The sequence below is a fragment of the Jaculus jaculus genome, chromosome 17, assembly GCF_020740685.1.
Source record: "Jaculus jaculus isolate mJacJac1 chromosome 17, mJacJac1.mat.Y.cur, whole genome shotgun sequence".
Taxonomy (NCBI): Eukaryota; Metazoa; Chordata; class Mammalia; order Rodentia; family Dipodidae; genus Jaculus; species Jaculus jaculus.
In genome coordinates this window covers 1,243,143-1,264,303 of record NC_059118.1, presented here as the reverse complement: position 1 = coordinate 1,264,303, position 21,161 = coordinate 1,243,143, and the positions used below count along the sequence as shown (strand labels likewise).

At 48.3% G+C, this 21,161-nt stretch overlaps 1 protein-coding gene and 1 pseudogene across 5 annotated transcripts in view; one reads left to right on the top strand and one right to left on the bottom strand.

Moving 5' to 3' along the window:
- Positions 1-906: 906 nt before the first annotated feature.
- Zdhhc3 (zinc finger DHHC-type palmitoyltransferase 3) overlaps positions 907-21,161 on the bottom strand; it is a 50,953-nt gene continuing 30,698 nt past the window's right edge. For 2 of the 5 annotated variants that reach the window (XM_045136274.1, XM_004662135.2), the window contains 2 exons: positions 19,076-19,206; positions 15,526-17,102 (listed from right to left, as the gene is read on the bottom strand). In XM_045136274.1, coding sequence (XP_044992209.1) covers positions 16,944-17,102; positions 19,076-19,206 — 290 coding nt within the window. In that variant the 3' untranslated portion in view covers positions 15,526-16,943. Of the gene's footprint in view, positions 3,414-15,525; positions 17,103-19,075; positions 19,207-21,161 lie in introns of those variants that run through there. The other 3 variants (XM_045136272.1, XM_045136271.1, XM_045136273.1) reach the window with 3 other exon arrangements.
- On the top strand, positions 8,220-8,618 carry LOC105944287 (annotated as a pseudogene).

Genomic DNA, 21,161 nt, shown 5'->3' with positions numbered 1-21,161 from the left:
TCTTGGCTTACAGTCTCAAGGGGAAGCCCCATGATGGCAGGGAAGAGCATGGCATGAGCAGAGGTTGAACATTACCTCTTCCGTAGCAGCTATAAAACAGTAGCAGGTTAGCTGAACTCTGGCAATGGGGAGCTGGCTCTAACCTCCATATGCTCACCCCAACAACATAGCTCCTACAGCAGGGCTCCACCTCCCAAACTGCCACCAGCTAGGGACCAAACATTCAGAATACACAAACTTACAGGGGCACCTGATTCAAGCCATACATAGTGTGTACTTTGGCAAGGCTGAGTGTGGGTTGAGTTAGGGTTATTGTGTGCTATTTAGAGGCCAGTACAGAGTGGAATTTGTCTGATTTTGTTGTTCTTATTATTTGTTTGCTTTAGTTTTTTGAGCCAGGGTCTCATGTAGCCCAGGCTGGCCTTAAACACACTGTATAGCTGAGGCTGACCTTGAACTCCTGATCCTCCAGCCTCAGCCTCCCAAGTGTTGGGATCATAGGCATGAGCCACCATGCCAAGCTAGGAATACTTCTTATCGTCCCTGTTTCAGGACCTTTGCCCAGATACTCATCTCCCTGACATTTTGTAGGCATCTGATATGTGCTTGTGGGGCAAAAGTCAATTTTCCCTGTGCTGGGACCCAGAGGGTCTGGGTTAGTAACTTCAAGTAGCCATTGCTTGTGACTGTGTGACTTTTACTTGTTTTGCACACTGATAATGGAAGGCTGCATGGCACTTGACAGGAAGGATGCTGCCAGGGGTTTGGGTTGAGATTTCCTGCAAAAAGACAGGACTCCAGGCAAAGAAGTAGAACAAAACATTTTTCCAAAAATATTTTATTTATTTAATACAGAGAGAATGGGCACACTAGGGCCTCTAGCCACTGCAAGCAAACTCCAGATGCATGTACTACTCTGTGCACCTGGCTTTATGTGGGCACTGGGGAATCAAACCCAGGTCCTTAGGCTTTGCAGGCAAGTGCCTTAATCACTGAGTTATCTCTCCAGTCCACAAAGAACTTTTATTTAAAGCAAGAGGCAAGTTTGTACCCAGCCTCCCTTGTTGAAACTAGGTGCTGATTTATATCAATGCACTGCATTTAGCCTGAGGCTGAGCAGAACATGTCAGGAGCCACCAAGAGGAGAAGGCCACTGTGTCAATGGTATGCAGGCCCAAGGCTCAGGGATGAGAGGCCGCTACCCACAAGACCCTGGCTGTTTAGCACCTCCAGATGTAGCTAAGGCTTAGCATGGTGGTGGAGTGAGAGAGGAGTGAAGGAGGGGCATGACTGAGTTTGTGGAAGCAAAATGCCAACTCCAACATCACTTTCCAGAGGAAGCACTCTGGAAACAGAACGGGCTTTTGGGATGGGCTGCAGGCCAAGTTTCAGCCCCAGTGTGCAAGGACATTCAAGGGCTAAGGTTGTGCACATACCAGGACCTTAGGCCTGAACTCACCACAACCCCCCTCCTTTTTTTCAAGGTGAGGTCTCGCTGTAGTCCAAGCTAACTTGGAATTCACTATGTAGTCTCAGGGTGACCTCGAACTCACAGTGATCCACCTACCTCTGCCTACCAAGTGCTGGGATTAAAGGCATGCACCACCACGTCTGGCTAACAACCCCTTCTTTTAACTTTAGCTGCTGCTTCTGAGGGACCCAGGCACCAGCCCTGTTTTCCTGCTATATGATCTACCACGTGGTTCATCAAGAGCTGCTAGGGGTGAGGTCCCTTGACCAGAGGACATCTCTCTCAAGCAGGGGAAGCTAACTGGCTTAAGGGCCAATCCTGGCTCCTCCTGCTGGCGTTAATAAACACAGAAGCTAGTCTGCATGGAGGAAATGGGCCTATGGAGATCTCTCTGACAGAAAGATCTGTATCCTCCAGCCACCTCTGAAGATGCCTCCAGGAACGAGGCTGCAGCTTGGCTCTTTACGGCTTTCCTCTCAGTGTCTGGATGTGGTAGCTCAACACTGCCTCCCTTCACATCATTGGGGCCACAAGTTCTTTTGGGTCAGGACTCACATAGAGCTGTGAGAGAGGCTATGACAGAGACCTTGCCTGGGCAGACTCTACAGTGTGCCAAGCCCTCTGCCATGGTTGGTGCCAGCCAATGTGGGGGAAATAGGTCAAGAACAAAGGCCTGAGCTGGGGAGTTGGCTGTGCAATTCATGACTATCTGAGGGGTCAGTCTGCAGAAGGTGCTGCTGCAGTGACTGTGGGGCTGGGGCATCCAGGCGGGGTGCCATGAGTCAGTAATGGATAGACACCCCTGGCTTCAAATGGGTTGATGGCGCTCAGGCTCATCCTGGGAGAGTCGTGTGTGGTTATCTTCCTGACCCACCAATCTGTGGACCGTAACCATTACCCATTCTTCCTGACACAGGAGAGGCTCTAAAATCACATAGGCAGGGTTTCCAGTCAGTCCTGCCACTGTATGTTACTGGATTCTTGGGGGAGGCTGGCAAAGCCCCAGGAACTTAACCCTACCTTACCTGGGAAAACACTTGTGGCCACAGCAAACCAGCTCCCCACTTGCAGCGAAGAGTCCCATGTCTATGTGATGGGAGCTAACTTGGAGAAGCTACTGTCATAATTTGGACTCATTTCCATCTTGGTCAGGCTCTGTACTCATATGTGTTAATGTAGCTGTGTAGGATCCTCTTGTCAGCTAAGCCTAAGACCTGAAGGCAAACCCCTCCCTGGGGGTGACTAAAGCCTCTTGTAGCCTTTCAGACTGGTGTTTGATGTCCATGTTGCAGCCCAGGTCCCCAGGGCCAGCTCTGTTCTCCCCTTCTACCATGGTATCATGGCCTGAATTCTCAATAGCCAGGAGCCAGGGCCCTGAGATTCCCAAAGGGCAGCCCAGGCGAAGCCAGATGAGGCTTTCTTCCCCCTGGCCTGCCCTGCCCAGCCCTGGGAAGAGTCATGGCCATCTCCTTTGGCATACTCTGCTTAGGTAAATGCAGAGCAAGTCCCACTCTCCTCAGATATCCCCAGTACCTGCCACCCCAGACCTGACCCACGTGGAAAGGAAAGAGGAGGAATAGGGATGGCAAGACTGAGAAAGCGGCATGGGGAAGCATCAGGGAAAGTTTTCTCCTCACCCCAGGACGAAGGCCAATGGCCTATGTTTGTGCTGGGCTCTTAGCCTCTATTCATCCAGCATGTCCACAGAATCCTGGTCTTTGGTATCCTCTGATTGATCCTTGGTTGTAGTCACATTGTCCATATCTGTCATAGATGACACCTGCCGCACCAAGTCCTTGTCAATGGGCGTGTTTGGTTGACATGGTCTGGTGAAGGGACTGAACCAGGCCAGGGAAAAGTCCCCACCACAGGCCTCCTTGACCGACTCCCAGCTGGCCATGTGGTCCCTGGGCTGGTTCTTTCGCTGGAGGCGCTCAATGCCCTGGAGGAGAATGGAGCAGAAGGTCAGTCTGGTGTAGTCTGAGCTGTATGCTCACTCCCTTTGACTCAACACAGGAGGAGTGGGGGTGTTGTCTGACAGGGCACAGCTTGCTGTATGGCTCAGGCCAGCCTAGGAAGCCCATTAGCTCTGCAGAGGCATGGTGGAAGCAGAGCAGGTGGGCTAGTACTAGAACTTCTCTTCTGCCCTCAACCCTACTCTCCTCTTTCCTCCACAGGCACAAGGCCAGCTGCTGGCCGAGGAGAAATATCCTTGAACCTTCTGGGCATGAGCTGGGCCACTCATCTAATGGGAACACTAAGAAAGGGGCCCTCACTTCCTGTTGGGGCACCAGCATGTGGAGGGGGCAGCAGTGCATGGCCATGCAGTGGACACTCCTTAGCCTCTCTCATGCTGCCCACTCACCTGCCATGGGTGCTGGCTGTAACTCAGCACCAGGCCACTGAAAGAGGGTGTTGTGTTGGGGGAGAAGCCCAAAGGAGTTAAAGACATAGCCAAGCCAAGTCTACACCTTTATAGAAGCTCTGACTCCCAACCCCAGTGTGGCCTCTGCTTCCTTCATCTCTTCTGGAAGCCCTAGGAATTTGTTATGAGTTTGCCAGTGGATGGGGGTGCTCATGCACATGACCCAAGGGCCCCCTTTCCCACCTTGGCCAGACAACATCTGCACCTATAGTTCTGTGTACTCTTCCACACAAGATCCTTACAGAATTGACACATTCTTTTTTATATGCATAAAGAGAAACTGAGGCACAGTCTGTGATCTGATGGTACCCTACACCAATTCTTCTCTAGCATACTTTTTGTTGTTGTTTTTTCGAGGTAGGGTTTCACTCTAGACCAAGCTGATCTGGAATTCACTATGTAGTCTCAGGCTGGCCTTGAACTCATGAGGTGATCTTCCTATCTCTGTCTCCCAAGTGCTAGGATTAAAGGCATGCACCACCATGCCTGGATGATGTTTCTTGATTTTTGAAAAAGCTTTAAGTTAAAGAATCTGTTCCTGAGCTATCTTTTTTTCAAAAAAATAAATAAATTGGGGGGCTGGAGAGATGGCTTAGTGGCTAAGGTGTTTGCCTGCAAAGCCAAAGGACCTCGGTTCAGTTCCCCAGGATCCACGTAAACCAGATGCACAAGGTGGTGCACGTGTTTGGAGTTTGTTTGCAGTGGCTGGAGGCCCTGGCACACCCATTCTCTCTCTCTCTCAAATAAATAAATTAATTTATTAAAAAGTTAGGAGCCGGGCGTGGTTGCACACGCCTTTAATCCCAGTACTTGGGAGGCAGAGGTAGGAGGATCGCCAAGAGTTCGAGGCCACCCTGAGACTACATAGTGAATTCCAGGTCAGCCTGAGCCAGAGTGAGACCCTACCTTAAAAAAACAACAACAAAAAAAAAGTTTAAAAATTTTTTTTTAGTTTTTTCGAGGCAGGGTCTCACTCTAGGCCAGACTGACCTGGAAATCACACTCTGTATTCTCAGGGTGGCCTCTAACTCATGGCGATTCTCCTACCTCTGCCTCCTGAGCGCTGGGATTAAAGGCATGCACCACCACGCCCAGCTAAAAATATTTTTTATTTATTTTCAAGGAGAGACTGGGCCTCCAGCCACTGCAGATGAACTGCTGACACATGTGCTACTTTGTGCAGGTGGCTTTATCTGGGTACTGGGCAATCTAATCTGGGTTGTTAGGCTTTGAAGGCAAGTGCCTTAGGCGCTGAGCCATCTCTCCAGCCCTCTAGCTATCTGTCTTATGAGATTTTTCTACTAAAGGGGGAATGTGGCAGATGACAACTTGACCAAATGAACTAAGTTCATGCTGCCAATACATCCTGGGCTTCCTGACACAGTGCACCAAGGACATAACAACATTCCTGCCAAAAATACACAAAGTCAACCATCAAATGAGAAACCCCTGCCAAACATAAGCTGAAAGGTATTGTATAGAATACCCATCATACAGGTTTCAAGAATCAGCGTGATGAAACTTTGTAAGCAGATGGAAGTGGCAGCAACGCTAAATGTACACTTCAGGATGGTAAGTTGTTTTATGACAGAGACAGAGAGAGGACTGGTGTGCCAGGGCCACTAGCTGTGGCCACACACGTGCGCCATCTTGTGCACCTGAGTGACCTTCTGTGCATACATCACCTTGTGCATCTGGCTTATGTGGGTCCTGGGGAGTTGAACCTAGGTCCTTAGGCTTTGCAGGCAAGTGCCTTAACCACCAAGCCATCTCTCCAGCCACACATGGATGAATAATTTTATAGTACATGAATTTAGTATTTTTTTAAAAAGTTTTTTATTCTTTATTTGAGAGAGATAGAGGCAGATAGAGTGAGAGAAAATGTGCATACCAGGACCTCTAGCCGCTGTAAATAAACTCAAGATGTATGTACCTTCTTGTGTATCTGGCTTACGTTATGTGGGACCTGGGGAATTGAACCTGGGTCCTTTGGTTTTGCAGGCAAATGCCTTAATAACTAAGCCATCTCTCCAGCTCAATTTTACATTGCGTGAATTTAATATTAATAAAAACAGTCAATATCATACAAAATTAAATTGTCAGAAATTGAATGACACTAGTGATATGACAAATGATGGAATGGGGTCCCCTAGAATATAAAAGGGAAGAGTTCGAAGAAGTGTAGAAATCTCAACATGCAGGTTAGATTGTATGGGTAAGCCTCTAGGTGTTTTGTTTTTATTTTATTTTTTAATTGGTGTTTCGAGGTAGGGTCTTACTGTAGCCCAAGCTGACCTGGAATTCACTATGTAGTCTCAGGGTGGCCTTGAACTCACGGTTATCCTCCTACCTCTGTCTCCCAAGTGCTGGGATTAAAGGTGTGTGCCACCACGCCCGGCTCGTGTTTTGTTTTTAAAGAGATGAGCAGTCTCAGTGTTATATAGTGCAGGCTGGCCTCAAGCTTTGGAGCTCAAGCAATTCTCCCACCTTAGTAGCTGGGCCTCAGGTACAGGCTACTGTGTGGCCTCAAGCTTTTTTCTTTTTTACTGGGAGGGGAAGAGGATTTATTTTACTCTCTAGTTTTTTGTTTTTTTTTTTTTTCAAAGTAGGGTCTTGCTGTCTTGTTGGATTGCCGCAGCTAGGGGCCCTGGCACGCCAGTTCTCTGTCTCTCAAGGTAGGTCTTCCAGACCAGGCTGTCCTGGAATGCCTCAGGGTGGCCTCAAACGCAGGTGATCCTCCTACCTCTGCCTCCCAAGTGCTGGGATTAAAGGGGATCACTAACACACCTGGCTTTTTCAATATTTTTATTTCTTCATTTGAAAACAGAGATGGAAAGAGAATGGGTGCACCAGAACCTCTAGCTGCTGTAAATGATACATGCATCCCTGCTGTGTATTTGGCTATATGTGGATACTGGGAAATCAAACTCAGGTCATTAAGCTTTGCAGACAAGCACCTTACCAGATGAATTATCTCTCCAGGCCCGTACTCTCTGGGTTTGAAAATAAAGTTTATTGAGCTGAGCATGGTGGCGCATGCCTTTGATCCCAGCATTTGGGAGGCAGGCAGAGGCAGGAGGATCTACCTTGAGTTCAAGGCCACCCTGGGACTACGTAGTGAGTTTCAGGTCAGCCTGGTCTGGAGTGAGATCCTACCTCGAAAAACCGAAACAAACAAAATACCTTATTTGCATGTGTGCATGTTTGTGTACGGGCACAGCAGGTCACTTGCTATTCAAATGAATGTTCCTTTGGCTTTATGTGAGTGGCTAGGGAATTGAACTGGTGGGAGCCATCTTGCCAGTCCCAAGTTTGTTATCTTTTTTGAGGTAGGGTTTTGCTCTAGCCCAGGCTGCCCTTAAATTCACTCTGTAGTCTCAAAGGTGGCTTCGAACGCATAGCAGTCCTCCTACCTCTGCCTCCCAGGTGCTGGGATTAAAGGCATGAGACACCATGCCTGGCCCAAATTTTTATATTTGCATTATGGTTGTATAAAATGTTTCTTTGATAAAACTGACTGAATAGTATATGGAAGCTATACTATTCTGCTGTCTTTATTTTTTTTTTTAATTTTTAATTTATTTATTTGAGAGCGACAGACACAGAGAGAAAGACAGAGGGAGAGAGAGAGAATGGGCACACCAGGGCTTCCAGCCTCTGCAAACGAACTCCAGACGCGTGCGCCCCCGTGTGCATCTGGCTAACGTGGACCTGGGGAACCGAGCCTCGAACCGGCGTCCTTAGGCTTCACAGGCAAGCGCTTAACCGCTAAGCCATCTCTCCAGCCCTATTTTTTATTTTGGTTCTTTGAGGTAGTCTCTCTTTAGCCCAGGCTGACCTGGAATTCACTATGTAGTCTCAGGGCAGCCACAAACTCATGGTGATCTTCCTACCTCTGCCTCCTGAGCTGGGATTAAAGTCTTATGTCACCACTTCCAGATTCTGCTGTCTTTTATGTCTGAAATTGCTTCACAATAAGCTGGACAGGGAGCTGGGAAGATGCCTTACCAGTTAAGGTACTTGCCTGCAAAGCCAGAGGACCCAGGTTCAATTCCCCAGGACCCATGTAAGCTAGATGCACATGGTGGCACATGCATCTGGAGTTTGTCTGCAGGAGCTGGAGGTCCTGATGTGCCCATTCTAACCCACCCTTTCTGGTTTTTTCTCTCTCAAATAAATGTAAAAATAAGAAGAAGAAAAAACAACGCTGGAGAGGGTGTGCACAGCCGCTGCTCTCTAATGCCAGCACTGCCTCTAGCTTGCAGCCATAAGACGGGGGGGGGGGGAGGGGGGGAGGGGGGGTAGGTAAGAGGTCTCTATACCATGGCTCTTACAAAGCAGACTGCCCACAAATCCACTACCCAGGAAAAAACTGGCTACAAAAGTGGCTCGCAAGAGTGCGCCCTCTTCTGGAGGGATGAAGAAACCTCATCGTTACAGACCTGGTACTGTGGCACTCTGTGAAATTAGAGGCTATCAGAAGTCCACTGAGCTTTTGGTTTGCAAATGGCTATTCCAGCGTTTGGTGCGAGAAATTGCTCAGGACTTCAAGAAAATCTGTGCTTTCAAAGTGCAGCTATTGGTGCTTTGAAGGAGGCAAGTGAGGCCTATCTGGTTGGCCTTTTGGAAGATACCAACTTGTGTGCTATTCATGCCAAATGTGTAACAATTATGCCAAAAGATATGAAGCTAGCATGCCACGTACATGGAGATCGTGCTTGAGTCCCCTATGATGGGAAACATTTCATTCTCAAAATATTTTTTTCTCTTCCTGTTATCAGTAGTTCTGAATGTTAGATATTTTTTCCATGGCATCAGAAGGTACCTAAGAATATGATTGCGAGTGGAAAACTAAGGGGCAGGAATCAGGTATTGGCAGTTTCTTCATTTTCATTTATGTGTAGATTTTTAATATAAATGTGGGGGTGTAAAGCATTAATCCGAGTCAAAATGTTTCAGTGAACACGTTTCACCAGTTCAACTTTATAGCAATTATAAGCCTGTTAAATTTTTCTGCATTTGGATGTTTTTAAAGTAATTTTTTTTTTTTTTTTTTGAGGTAGGCTCTCACTCTAGCCCAGGCTGACCTGGAATTCACTATGTAGTCTCAGGGTGGCCTTGAACTGTGGCAATCCTCCTACCTCTACCTCCTGAATGCTGGATTGAAGGCATGCCTGGCTTAAATTCCTATTGATGGCTAAAAAGCTGGAGAGATGGTTCAGTAGTTAAGGTGCTTGCCTGAAAAGCCTAAGGACCTGGGTTCAATTCCCTAGTTCCCACATAAAGCCAGATATACAAAGTGCTGCATGTGTCTGGAGTTTGTTTGCAGTGGCTAGAGACCCTGGCGCTCCCATTCTCTATCTGCCTCCTTCTCTCAAATAAATACATGTTTTAAAAAAGTTAAAGCCATGGGCTGGAGAGTTGGCTTAGTGGTTAAAGCATTTGTCTGCAAAGCCAGACAATCCCAGTTCAACTCTCCAGGACCCATGTAAGCCAGATGCGCAAGGGAGTGCATGCATCTGGAGTTCATTTGCTGTGGCTGGAGGCCTTGGCACACCCATTGTCTCTCTCTCTCTCTCTCTCAAATAAATAAATTATATTTAAAAAGTTAAAGCCACACAGATTTATGTAATACAAACACGAATGTTCAATTCTAACAAAAGGTTGGAGGCCAAAATGTGCAATGATGATTTAAGTATCTAATTCTATCAATAGGAATACTGTATAGCAGTGAGACACAGTGCTGCAAGTTTTACACAACTCTGGAACATCCTGCTGCATGTGCCAAAGGGAGACGCAGTGTGCATAGATTTCCTCATGGATGGTGTTTTACATGATGGGTCTTTACTTATCGCACTTTCTCACATGTTCCAATTCTCCACCAGGGAGCAGGAAGTAGTTTTGTAATCAACAAAACAGGTTATTTTGGTAAATGGCTCCTATAGTCATAGTACCCCTGGCCAGGTCTTTCTGATAGCAATGACAGGGAGGTACCTAGCATTTCCTGCCCAGTGATAAACTGCAGCCTGTCAAGAAGGGATAGGACATCACCCCTTGGCAAATGAAACTTGAAATGTTCAGAAAGGGCAGATTAGCTGTTTCCACTGTTTTGGAATCATTCACAGCCAGGATCACAGGTCCTGACGGCCACCATGTGAGGAGGAGAGCATCAGTACTGACACATGGCAGGATTCTGACGACAAACCACAATGTGGCCAAGTGCAGCTGGTGTCTTTTTTTTTTTTCCTTCAAGGTAGGGTCTCAGTCTAGCCCAGGCTGACCTGGAACTCACTATGAAGTCTCAGGGTGGCATTGAACTCACGGTGATCCTCCTATCTCTGCCTTCCAAGTGCTGGGATTAAAGGCATGCCCCACCACGCCTGGCAGGTGTCTATTTTTTAAAAAAATATTTTAGGGCTTGAGAGATGGCTTAGCGGTTAAGTGCTTGCCTGTGAAGCCCAAGGACCCTGGTTTGAGGCTTGATTACCCAAGACCCATGTTAGCCAGATGCACAAGGGGGCGCACGCGTCTGGAGTTCTTTTGCAGTGGCTGGAAGCCCTGGCACGCCCATTCTCTCTCTCTCTCCCCTCCTCCTATCTGTTGCTTTCAAATAAATAAATAAAAATAACCAAAAAGTTAATAAAAAGATTTTAATAAGTCAGGCGTGGTGGTGCACGCCTTTAATCCCAGCTTCAATGAGGCTGAGGTAAGAGGATCACCCTGAGTTCCAGGCCAGTCTGAGAGTACATAGTGAATTCCAGGTCAGCCTGGGCTAGAGTGAGACCTTACTTTGAAAAACAAAACAAACAAACAAAAAAAAAAATCAAAAAAACCCAAAAACAACCCAAAGAAAAAAATTAAATGTATTTGAAAGGAGAGAGAATGAGAGACTGAATGAACATGGGTCGTGCCAGGGCCTCCTGCTACTGCAAACAAATTCCAGACAAATGTGCCACTTTGTGTATCTGGCTTTATGTGGGTACTGGAAAATTAATCCCAGGTCATCAGGCTTTGCAAGCAAGCACTTTTAACCACTAAGCCACCTCTCCAGCCCTCAGTTGGTGTTTATACAAGAAGCAGGACTGGAAGTACATCTTTTCTCTGCCCAGTGTTTTCCCAGATCTTCTGTAAAGTTTCATCCTCCCAGGCAGGAAAATCGTGCTATCAGAGGCGCAGGGACACATTGAGTCCCAGGAATGCCATTTCTCAGCTGTGTCAGGCTGAGCTGAGATGAGAGTTTGAGCAGGGTGTCTCCCAGCAGGGCTATCTTCTCGTGGCAGCATCCTCATCCATGTCAATGAGCTCACAGAACAATCAGGCAGAACCTGGCTTGCCCATCAGAGTTCCTCTGCACTCAGGTAGATAACATTGTCAGCTATGAGTCTGGAAAGATGCAAATATTGCAAATAAATCTGATGCATAAAAAGGGCTTTTTTTTTTTTTTCTCCCCTGGGAGCACTCTTGGTTTTGTGTAGATTTAAAGGTGTCCTGAAGGCAGAGTTCTGGTGCTCAAGGTTGCAGGCATTTCAACACCCACCTTCGGTTCAAGATCAGAAGTGGCTGGTTCCCAAAAGCAGGCCACACATGTATTTCCTGTGACCAAGTGTGACAGCATCCCAACATGAACATATGAGGCCTAAGACAGAGACCCAAGCCCACACTTGGCACAGGCTGAGCCAAGATCCTGGAGTCAGAGCAGGATGTCTCAAGGCAGGGCTGGTTTCCAGGCGCAACAGGCAAACAGGCCAGTTTTCTGCAGCACCCTCCTCAGAGGTGGCCAGCTGAGACCCACTCTCACCAGTGACCTCACACACCATTCTGCTGTAACCCATGGTATAGAAATATTTTCCTCCTGAAACCCACAACACAGACAAGACCACACACATCCAAAATTCTGTGAAACATCTTACAGTGGATAATGTACTAAAATTATTTTTCAAGAATGCTGGTTGCAATATATTGATCTCCCAATCCCTATATATTTGAAAATAGCCCAGCTCCAAGACACCTGCCACTCACTGAAAATGAACCATGTGCTGGACTAGCATCCACATTCACGTCTCTGATTTTCACAGCAGCCTTGAGAGTGGATGATCATCCCTAGTTACCATGAGACACTGAGGCTTAGGGAAACCACTGCCCAGGCTCTTTCTTGGCAGTGAGGTGAGGCAGACGCAGCCAGGTGTGGGAAGGAACCAACATGGAGGCCAGCCCTGGGTGCTCCTCCGCCGCCGCTGGAGGTCTTGGGACCCCTTTCTTTTGCAGCAGAGCTTGTTCTTTTCCGAGGGCTTCTGGTGCAATGCCTCTGTAGCATTACTCCTTGGCACCGCTCTTGTTGTGTGCGAGGATGGAGGGGATTCTAGGACCCCTTCTGCTTTGTTTGCAACTTCCTTTTGAGGAAGGTGAAGAAATGAAGGCTCTAGTTTGGGACAGCACACCCCTTAGTGGCTTCTGAGATGGGGTCTAACTACACAGTTCTTGAATTCCTGGAGTCGAGTCATCCTTTTGCCTTAGTCTCCTGAGTGTTGTGACTACAGGCTCTGGGCACACACCACTGTGCCTGGTTCATCATGAATTCTTTATCTTCTGTGACATGCCCTTAGGTCAAGTATGTTTACTTTCAAATATTATTTTAAAATATTTGTGTATATAAGTAAGCTACTATGCATGGAGGTCAGAGGATAGCTTTGAGGGTTTTCTGCTAATGCAAATGAGCTGCCAGACTTCAAAGGAACATCAGACTAGCTGGCCAGTGACCTTCAGATTCTCCCATTGCTACCTCCCAGTTACAGGCAGTAGGATGGCAGAAGACTATGCCACGCTGCATCTGGCTTTATGTGGCTGCTGGGAAACAACCTAGACAAGTAGGCTTTGTAAGCAAGAACCTTTAACCATCTCCTCAGCCCCTAGTGTCTTAAATGTTACTCACTTGCATGTGTGCACAAGTACATGCCAGGGTCTGCTGCTGCTGCTGTAAACGAACACCAGATCCTTATGCCACTTTTGGGTATGGTTTTCTGTGGAAATTGCACCTTGGCCAGCAGGCTTTGCAAGCAAGTGCCTTTAACTGCTAAGCCATGTCCTCAGCCTCATTACTATTTTTGTGTTTAAGGCATATAGCCTAGGCTAGCTTTGAGAATGACCTTGAATTCCTAATTTTCCTGTTCCCACCTCCCAAGTGCTAGGCTTATAGGCATGAGCCACTATGTCTGGCCAGGACATCACCAGTAGCAGGGCTGCTCAAATGCCTTGTCACCACTCACCCAGGAGTGAGGTACTTCACTTTTCTCCTGTCCCTTCTAGGCTGGCTCTTCAGCAAGGTCATCCTTGGTCAAGATAGGCTCTGCTGACAAAATGCTGAAGGAGCACTGAGTCCCAGTTCACACATCTTCCATGTTTTCTGGGCATTCACTAGTTAGAGAGGCTGTAGGATATGGGAAGGGGCTCAATGGCTTCTGAGCAGGCCCTGCTGGCCTGTTGGAAGCACACAGCACTCACCACTAGTGGCAGTAGGGCTAACCTGAAGTCCTACCACTAAGCCACCACCTGATGACACCTAAGGTGTGCACAGACCCTGGGCTTGATCCTGGAGAGCGCGTGCATCTTTTCTAGGCTGAGATCCCTCAGGCCTCCTGGTTGGCTCACCCTTCAAGCTGGTGTACTTCATTTGAAAATGAGAGAAAGTTAAAACCTATTGGCCCAGTGTGGGGCCTCTGTGTGACGCTGGCTGTGCACGGCTGATGGCTTACCTCAGCTGGAAGGGGTCTCATCAGGATGGTGGAGGATTTCTGAGTGACTTACTACACTGAGTGAAAGCTTGTCATCTTTTAGTTTTTCCAAGAAGTATCACAAGAACTAAATGGTGTTAATAGGAAGCTTGGCACACACTAGTGTACTCCCATACTTTGTATATATGATGTCACCAAGATCATAAAAATGTAGACTTGTGTGGACTTCTTCATTCATGCTCAGCCTTGTTGATGCCAACACGAGGAACCATCCCATCCTATATCCATGTCTTGAGACCTACTGTCCAGAGTTCACCTGCTCAGAGAATGGCCACTGCAGCTCTTTGATATGGGGCCATCCTGATGCAGACAGGGCCTTCCACTCCATCTGGAAATATTGCTTTGGGAGTTTGGGGAACCTTTCCTCTTGGGTGAATGCTCCTGGGCTTCAAATGACAGTCACATGCCCTGGTCATTGTGTTCTCAGCAAGGTATGAGTGGTTGCAAGGAAAACAAAATGAGAAGGCCATTGTGAGGTGGTACTGGCTTGTAAAAATCCAGATGTAGGGCTAAGGAGATGGTCCACTGGTTAAAGGCATTTGCTTGCAAAGACTGCCGGCCTAGGTTCAATTCCCCAGTACCCATGTAAAACCAGATGCACAAAGTGGTGCATGCATCTGGAGTTTGTCTACAGCAGCAAAGGCCCTGGTGTTCCTATACTCTCTCTCAAAATAAAAATCCAGATGCAGCTGGGCATGGTGGTATGCGCCTTTAATCCCACCACCTGAGAGGTAGAGGTAGGAGGACTGCCACGAGTTTGAGGCCACCCTGAGTCTACATAGTGACTCCAGGTCAGTCTGGCCTACAGTGAGACCCTACCTCTAAAAACAAAAAACATAGCAATCCAATGGGATGTGTGGAGAAGGCTCTTTCAGTATGTTCAGGTTTTACATGATGAGCTTCTATTTTTAGGGCACAGAAAAAAAAAAAAAAAAGCCAAACAAAAACAAAACACTCTCTGCCGCATCCATAGCGATTGCACAGGGAACAGCGGCAACTTGGGGTCAATGACAAAATGCTCCTGAAGGCTTAATCCTGAGCACCAGGTTCACCCCTCAGAGGTGACCAAAGCTGCACTTCTAACCAACAGATCCATCCTGGGTGTGAGAGTAGGGCCAGATCCTTCCAGCCTTCTGACAATGTAGGGCAACCCTTCTGTACAACAAGAGAACTGTAAAAAGTGTAAAAAGTATATGGAGAACAAATTCTATAAATGTCATCTAAAAACTGCCTTTTAGGGCTGGAGAGATGGCTTAGCGGTTAAGCGCTTGCCTGAGAAGCCTAAGGACCCCGGTTCAAGGCTCGATTCCCCAGGATCCACGTTAGCCAGATGCATAACGGGGCGCACGCATCTGGAGTTCTTTTGCAGTGGCTGGAGGCCCTGGTGCGCCCATTCTCTTTCTCTCTGTCACTCTCAAATAAATAAATAAACAAAAAAAATTAAAAACTGCCTTTTAATAAAAAATGTTGGATCTCAGCCTAAACAGCACAGCCAAGTGAGAGTCAGCCGAGCTAGGGAAAGTCACTAGGCTTCTCTGTTAAACATCTCAGGGATGTTTAGCTTAGCCGTCACCATTTAACACTGGAAGTGAGAAATCCCAAAGTGGAGCTTGCTCTCAATGCTTTCTCCTGGCTCAGCTTTGGTTTTTGTGGGTTCTGCCTTGGACTTTTACTATAGCCATGGAGCAGTTCTGACCACAGAAGGCAAACAAGGCCTGGTGAGGCAAGCAGGGCCCAGAAGGACCATCTGTCCAAAACAAACCTCCTGACCTAAGAAAGGGAGTGATGAAACACACCTGCAGCCTGACGCCAATGTGGAGAGAGCAGAGCTGAAGCAGAGCCGATGTGGAAAAGGTTTATTGCATTGTTTCCATGTGGAAGCACTGACAAAACTGGGAAGAGGACGCATGTCCCACTGGCTTCTGAAAAATCACAGGGCTACACTGACTTTCTCTGTACCTGGGACTAGAGTGAAAAAAACCTCACCTCCCACTCCTACCCCAAGCAAAAGGTAAAAAGGGAGGTTCGTGGTAACTGCTTAAAAATTCATCCATGTGGAGGGCTTCTGGTGGTAAGGATCCCAATGGTTGGCTTATGTTTAAGAGTTCCCCTTCTCCTCACTTAGTCTGGCTTCCCAGTTGACCATCAGGTCTTTCCAGTGAGACTCAGCACTGGAAATGCATCCTTATGGAAAAACTAGCCTGTCTCAGTGTGGCAAGCTGTAGAGACCACTGAGTGGAAGTCACCTGGCAACTTTAAGAATGCTGTCCTGGCATCCTGGGCCAGGACAATTGCCTCCCAGGCTAAACCTAAGTAAGACACAGGTCTGTGCACATTTTCTGGGCCTTAAACACCAAAAAAGTGAGCCCATGATATAAATGAGACTAGCTTGCTTTTTGATGGTAGAGCTATGTTTCATTCAGAAGAAACACAGCTTGACTGACATCTTACTAGGATAGGGCAGGAGGTGGGGTGTTCATAGTAGTAGTTGTAACAAAAGAAAAATGAAGCTCACTTGAAATTGTATATCCCCCCCTTCATGACTATGTAAGGCATTTTGAACTGGAAAGCATCTTTCCCTCATAGGTTTCCAAATAACCAGCGGGACAACGTAATTGCTGATTCAGAATACAAGGAAGACCCCTCCACTTCTCTCCCTAAATCACCCTTCACACCCAAGCCCATCAAGTACAAGGCAGACAATTGATGTCAGGAGGAGGAGAAAAACCACGTGTCCACGTGGGGAAGGAGGCCGCCGCACCAAGGGCCCTTCTGAGGGCTCCAGCCCCATCCTGCCCTTCTCAGGCCTCAAGGGGTAAGCAGCGTCTTCGGTGAGGTTTCTGAGTCCCGTGGGGTGCCAGTCACTGCCTTGCGGGCAGGGGTAAGGGCCCTCCTGGCTTTCCTACAGGGCCAGTCCATCCACGCACAGCATCAGGGTCACATGATTAGTAGAAGGGGCAGGGCCTGGGCAGCGCCCTCCACGTTAGTCATGCCGGACAGACAGCAGAGAGGAAACAGAGGCCAGAGAAGTGATTTTTAAAAGGAAAAAGAGCAGCTTCAGTCATTATAGAATTGAAAGGATGATTTTTAAAAAACAAAACGGGATTTTTTTTTTCTCTGCAATGCTCAGCCATTTTACTGGAATCATAAAAAAGTAGTTGTTTTGTTTTGCTTTCGGTCTAAACATTCCTGAGCGGATGGGGTGGTGCTGTGCTGTGCTGTGCTGTGGTGTCTGAGTGGCAATGCTGGTCAGGGTCCTTCAGACCACATACTGGTACGGGTCTGCCTTCCCTTGGTCAGGCGTGGCAAAGGGGCTGGCCCAGCCTAGAGAGAAGGGATGGCCAAAAACGGCTTTCATGTTCATCCACTTTGTTTTTTTAGCCCATCTTCTCTCTTCCTTTTTCAATTGTTCTATTCCCTGAAAATAAGAACAATCACATGTTCAGTCAAGCACTTCACTGGGGCAGTTTGGGGAGGGATGTCCACAGTGTCAGGTGACTGGAGCAAAAGCTTCCTGTTAAAGCCAGGAGCTACCAGTGGGGCAGCTGTCTTCTGTCTCAGAGAATCAAGTGGCTTTGCTGGGCACATGTTTATGAGCCCTCTGGTAAGGAAGGGACAATGAGCTCACTTACAAGTCACCTAGGCTGCAGCCACCAATGAGGGTGATGCACTGTCTAGACAAGAAGCACATGTGCCAGACCTGGGTCCTCGCCAGGTGTGGAGGCCAGAATTCTGGTGGGGAGCTCTGACCCTGACCATCAGTGGTGGGAAAGATGCACGGAAAGCCAGAAAGCACTATGACCACTTTGCAGACAAAAAAAAAAAAAAAGGAAAGAAAGAAAAGGGAAAAAGCAGATCAAATGATTGCTCTGGCAATGTCTTGCCAGTCTGGGGATCAAGACATAGCTGGTAGAGGGAGGAGGAGGAGTGTGAGTGAGAGACAGAGGAAGTGAGGGGGTTAGTGGAGGTTAGAGGGCAGCTGGTTAGGCAGCCAGCTGGTCATGGTGATGGTCTTCGGAGCACTCCCCTGGGTAGGAGTGTAGAGGTCAATGTGGCAACTGTCACAGCCTGTGCCCCTTCCTCGGCTAAGTCTCACAGGAGAAAAAGGAGGCCGGAGCCCTCCCCCCACTTCTGTTGGAGTTGCTCCACGGCTAGCAGCTGGCCCAGGGGCTGGGACCCTGCTTGGGGCTGGGAGAGGCTGTGGGGCAGAGCCGAGTGTGCGCTCTGTCTGCTGGGGTCTAATGAGAAGGGATCCTAGCAAACCCAGGCTTTTTTTTTTTTTTTAACCACAGCCTACAGACCTGGGAAGATACCCTTTCCTTCTGCTTCCATGGCATAGCCTAGGTGGCCTGGAGGATCTCAAAAGTGGACAGGGCCTGACAGTCCCCTCTGGGTTTCCTAAGGTCTTCTGTGGAGGATATGGTTCAACTGACTGCTTGGGTGCATGGCTGGACTGACACCATGGCTACTGTCTTTGCCAAAACCTTCTTATCTCCTTAGGTAAGAGCTCTGTGTTCCTCCCTTCTGTTAAGTTTTGGGTTTCCCCATTTCTGGGAACCCATTCATGCCTCTTGGGCACGAGCTCTGTCTTCTTTCCTTAACTTCTATCTATAAGCTAATAAAACCTGTACACTTTATAAACTAAACAAACCACCAAAAACCCGCTTTGCAGTGACAGCATTTCTCCTAACCGCTGAAGGCACTAGGAACCTCCCAGAGCATGCAACGACCCTTTGTACTAGGCAGCACTGCCCCTCTCTGCAGAGGGGCCTGCAGCCATGGAAAGGTCTGTTTTCTACCTGGAACTGGTTACCCAAGAGCCCAGGGACCCAAACCATTGGTTAAGAGCTTTCCTTGGGGGTAGGGGCAGTGCTTAGGAGGCCAGAAGCAGTAAGAGGTCAGACTCGGGATCTTGTAACTGTTCCACACACAGGGAAAAGTGGTGCCCTTCCCTGTTCCCAAAGCCCAAAAGGAAAAAAAAAGCCACAATACAGCTACCTCAAGGCTTCTGAACCCCTTGGGAAGGGAAGGTCAGGAGATGGCGACAAGGCAGGAAGGGAGTGGGTGGGAGGGCAGATATGGTGGGGAGAGGGGATGGGAGGGATGAGGACCTGAGTATGCTGCTCTGGGGGGCTTCAGGCGAATCTGTCTCCTGATTTCAGGACCTAGTCATGACATCGCCTTGTCTGGGAAGGGTGTCCCCGGTGTCAGCACAGTAAGGAGGGAATCGTATTAAATACAACCTTCCAGCTAAGGCTATAGGTCCATTCCTGTGTGACTGGCTGAACCTGCATGAAGATAACCAAGGGCAACTGTGGTGCACCCTGGGCTCTTGGGTGTAACACCCACCCTGGGTACTTGAAACCCACATGCCCACACCTCCCCACTTACCGTCTCGTCCGTGCAGATGGAGTGCACCTGGGTCCCGAACATCACTGATGTGAAGATAAGGAAGAGCAGTGCCTCAAAGCACAGCAGGATGAGCAGGATGACCGTGGTAGGCGGAGAGAAAGAGCTGCATTCTGCAAGAGACAAGCATAGAGCTTGTGGTAGCTGCCTGGCTCCCTGGGCTCTGCCCCATCCTGCTATGGGATATGGTCTCCCCTGGGGGCCACTGTCCTGTCTCCAGGGAATGATACAACTCTCCCCATCTACCTCTCCCTGCTTCAACCCCAAGAGGTTGGGAGTCTTTTTTCCTAGACTCAGCCCTGGCTCACTGTCCTGGAGTGACACAGAGCCTGGTACGGAAGGGGCCAGTAAGGCCTCATGACGCTCTCACTCCCACAGAGTGCAAAGCAGGGGCGCAGGCACACAGGTCTCCGGTGCTGGTCTGGCCATGACTCTCCTGGACAATGTGCTGCCTGACTGCACTTCCTTTGGGTTCCAGGTGAAAGAAAAGGGCAGGTCAAGAAGTCACGCTGGCAGCATTGGGTTTTGAGGGCAGGATAATTGCCAGGGCCCTCAGTCTGAGCAGTGAGTGGAAATGCCCCCTCCTGCTAGAGCCATCAGCATCTGTGAGGCCGTCCGTTATGGCTGGGTGGAGAAGACACTGGCCCAAGGCGGGTGCTTCCCTGTCTTCTGCTGGTGGGCACCTGGCCCTTCCCTCTATGGCAGTAATGTGTGACCAGAGGTGTTTCTGAGCAGTAGACTCTTTTGTCTGAACAAAGTCTAACTCACTCAGCTATTGGGTGTTGAAGGAGATGCAGCTGAACAGGGAAGAGAGACACAGGAAGATGTGGGCCACTCCCAGAACATGCCTGGCCCTGTCACCCACACAGGCAGCATAGCCTTCATTAGCCCTCATTCCCAAATGGCTTGAGTTGGTGTCACACCTGGGCTCAAGACTGCTTCACTGGCAGAAGAGTTCTGCCCTGGGTCAAAGGAATTCCAAATGGATGATAGCCCTTGACCCAGGGGATGTGGAATTACCCTGACCCTTCTTTAAATGCCAATTCAAAGCACCCATCCTGGGCATAGTCCCTATAGCCTGCTTACACCACAGTCAATGGCCTGTCATATGTGAACAACTTCCAGAACTGTCCTGTGCCCTCAGACTTGCTCTTGAGAAATGGGTGCCTGGAGTCCATTTCATCAGTAGTCTTGACCACAGAGAACCAGAAACATGGCCAGGAGATCTTAGGCACAGAAGTCAGCCAGGCAAGGACTGAAAGCCTGTGCCAGATCATGGCTTGAGCTGCAGGTCCTCTTCCGAGCTAGAAAGCCTTGGGAACTTGGCATTCTCTGTGAGCACCGGCTTTTGCCATCTACCAATGAGGAGTATGCTCCTGTCCTGGGGCTTGCGATGTAAAGCCTAAATAAAGCATTGCTCAAAAAACCTTCTGCACTATGCCTGGCTGCTAGTGGACACCAGTGTAAAGACAGACCAACTTGCCCCATTGATAGTCTGTATCATGCCATCACTGCCCACTGCTAACCTGATGACAGGTGGGAGGGGTTTAGAATAATAAAATGACCTTGTTGGTATGTCCATCAAGTTGCCAAGGCTACATCTGCAATTGATCTGGATCCCTAGTGCCTGGCAGAATAAATGTACTCTCAGAATGCTTGCCAATTTACCAGGAGCTGACCAGAGACTTATCTAGCTCATTTGCCCTCCTGTCCTATCAGAACTGTGGTGCATATGGGAATAACAAAAGTTTGAAGATGGGGCTAGGGAAATGGCTTAAGTGGTTAAAGGCACTTACAAAGTCTGACAGTCCAGGTTCAATTCCCCAGTACCCACATAAAGCCAGATGTACAAAGTGGTGTATGCATCTGGAGTTCCTTTGCAAGAGACCTTGGCATGTCCATTCTCTCTCTGTGAAATAAATGTGGCCTCTATTACTTTCCCCCTCTTGTCTATTTTCCTCCTTCAGGATTTATGCAGTCTTCTGGTTGAACTTTCTCCCCCAGCATCTGTACATTTAGGTGAAATACAGGGAGGAACTGTCGATAATCTTTTTTTTTAAAATTTTGC